A 2,036-nucleotide genomic window follows, 5' to 3' on the forward strand; every position below is an offset into this window, starting at 1 on the left:
ACCTGCGGGGCGTGGCCGGTCCCCTCGGAGGCCTGTTCCGTCACACACTGGCGTCCTGCCTCCTCCGTAGACGGGAGGGGTGATCTGGAGCCCCTTGGTGCCTCAGTTTCCTCATGGGGTAACACGATCCCGACTCCCAGGAACCTGGCTCCTGGAAGCAGGTGACATCCAGGGCCCCCAGCGGCCTCAGGCGGAGGGATCCTGGCGCCCCGCTCTCCACGCGCCCACAGTCGCCGCTTCCCGGGGGCACAGGACGCTCTGGGGAGGCTGGGCCCGCACCCGGGTCACTGAGAGGGAGGGCGGACCCCAGGCTCAAGAGCACAAGGGCAAGGCCCGAGAAGGGCCTGACTGGGTATGGGGTGGGCGCAGAGCGAAGGCCAGAGCCTTCTGTATCCGTGTGCGTGTGTGAGCATGTGGGCCTGTGTGTGTGTGCGTGGGCGGGTGGGGGGTGTTCCAGGGTGCCATGGGGAGGGGAGGGAGAGCCTTCCAGGCAGTGCAGAGAGCAAGTGCATAGCCCCAGTGCAGGGTTGTGTGTGCCACTGGATAGGAGACGGAGAGAGACAGGTGAGTGGTGAGGGTCCGGTCGTGTGGGGGCTTTGGGGAACTTCCCAGACTTTGGTTTTTACTGTTGCTGACGCTGGGAGCTATAGCAGCTGCTGGTGTCACTTTACAAGGCCCCACTCCTGTGTTGAGGACCCACTATGGGTGTGCACAGGAGTGGCAGACAGAGATGAGTTAAGGGGTTAGCATAGCCACCCAGTGAGAGACGTCAGAGGCTGGGACCAGGATGGGGGCAGAGGAGACAGTGGCAAGGGCTAGATTCTGGAGGAATCTGAAGGTGGGGCCAAGAGGATTGGGGATAGATGGGGTGTGAGAGAAAGGGAGGGAGAGCGCCTGGGCGGCTGGAGGGATGGTAGGGCATCCCCGAGCTTCATTTCCTGCCCAGACGCTCCCCTCTGTGGCCTCCTTTCCTCCGGGGCCTCGCCAGCTCTCACCCTCCCTCCGCTCTACCTCCCTCCTCTGGAAGATGTAGGAGTCTAGGGCAGCCTGCAGTTGCAGAAGCCCACACTCCATCCCCTCTCGGGACCCAGGATGGGAAGGAGGAGCCTCATGTCTGTAGGGACAATCTGGGTGGGTAGGGGATGGCGGGGCAAGGGCCTGGCCCTGTGTGACAGCACTCCTTCCCAGGCCTACGGCATTGTGTGGAAGGCAGTGGACCGAAGGACTGGTGAGGTCGTGGCCATCAAGAAAATCTTTGATGCTTTTAGGGATAAGACAGATGCCCAGGTGAGTGTGTGGGGAGAAGCGCAGGAGAGGATGGGGGCTGGGAGGGGCAGCCCCTTGCCCTGGTGCCTGGAAGCTCCGGTGGGAGCTGGAGCCTGGTCATAGCAGATGTTCTGGCCTGTCTCAGAACACTGCCCCCTTGCCACGCCTGGTCTGGTGGGCACTGGGTGACAGACATCAGCTCCTTTGGGTCCTCTCAGGACAGGGGCTTCCTTCTTGCTCCGCCCACCCACACACCTGTGTTTCTGTCTCTTCAGAGAACATTCCGGGAAATCATGCTCCTCCAGGTGAGTGGCCTGGGCCCTCCAGCCCAGTCCCCTTCCCCAGGTACAGACCTCTCCAGACAGCAGAGAAACCCGGCTTCTTGGCCCCCAGAACACAGCCCTTCCTGGCCTTCCAGCCACCTCCAACTCTCTCCCCAGGAGTTTGGGGACCATCCCAATATCATCAGCCTCCTTGATGTGATCCGGGCAGAGAACGATAGGGACATTTACCTGGTGTTTGAGTTTATGGGTGAGTGAGGCCTCGGCCAGGGCCCCAGCCCCACCTCTGTCCTGTCCTTACGCCCTCTGCGTGTCCCTCTGCGGCCGGCCCACAGTGGCTTGCTCCCTCACCCTGTACCCTGGACTCAGGGACAGACAGCTGACCAGTGTCAGCCTCCAGAGCCAGCAGCGACCCCCTTCGTCCCACCCGCCCCAGGCTCCTGCTCCGACCACAGTTTGCAGTTGTGTTCTCCTTTTCCTTATTTTATG

At 62.1% G+C, this 2,036-nt stretch overlaps 1 protein-coding gene across 1 annotated transcript in view; it reads left to right on the plus strand.

Moving 5' to 3' along the window:
- Positions 1-2,036, plus strand: part of LOC105536351 (mitogen-activated protein kinase 15) — a 20,085-nt gene that overhangs the window by 12,590 nt on the left and 5,459 nt on the right. The window contains exons 2-5 of the mRNA XM_011975735.1: positions 253-352; positions 1,189-1,287; positions 1,542-1,571; positions 1,707-1,797. Of these exons, the coding sequence (XP_011831125.1) occupies positions 253-352; positions 1,189-1,287; positions 1,542-1,571; positions 1,707-1,797 (320 nt within the window). The remainder of the gene's footprint in view (positions 1-252; positions 353-1,188; positions 1,288-1,541; positions 1,572-1,706; positions 1,798-2,036) is intronic.

Source organism: Mandrillus leucophaeus, unplaced genomic scaffold (genome assembly GCF_000951045.1).
Source record: "Mandrillus leucophaeus isolate KB7577 unplaced genomic scaffold, Mleu.le_1.0 Scaffold158, whole genome shotgun sequence".
Lineage (NCBI taxonomy): Eukaryota > Metazoa > Chordata > Mammalia > Primates > Cercopithecidae > Mandrillus > Mandrillus leucophaeus.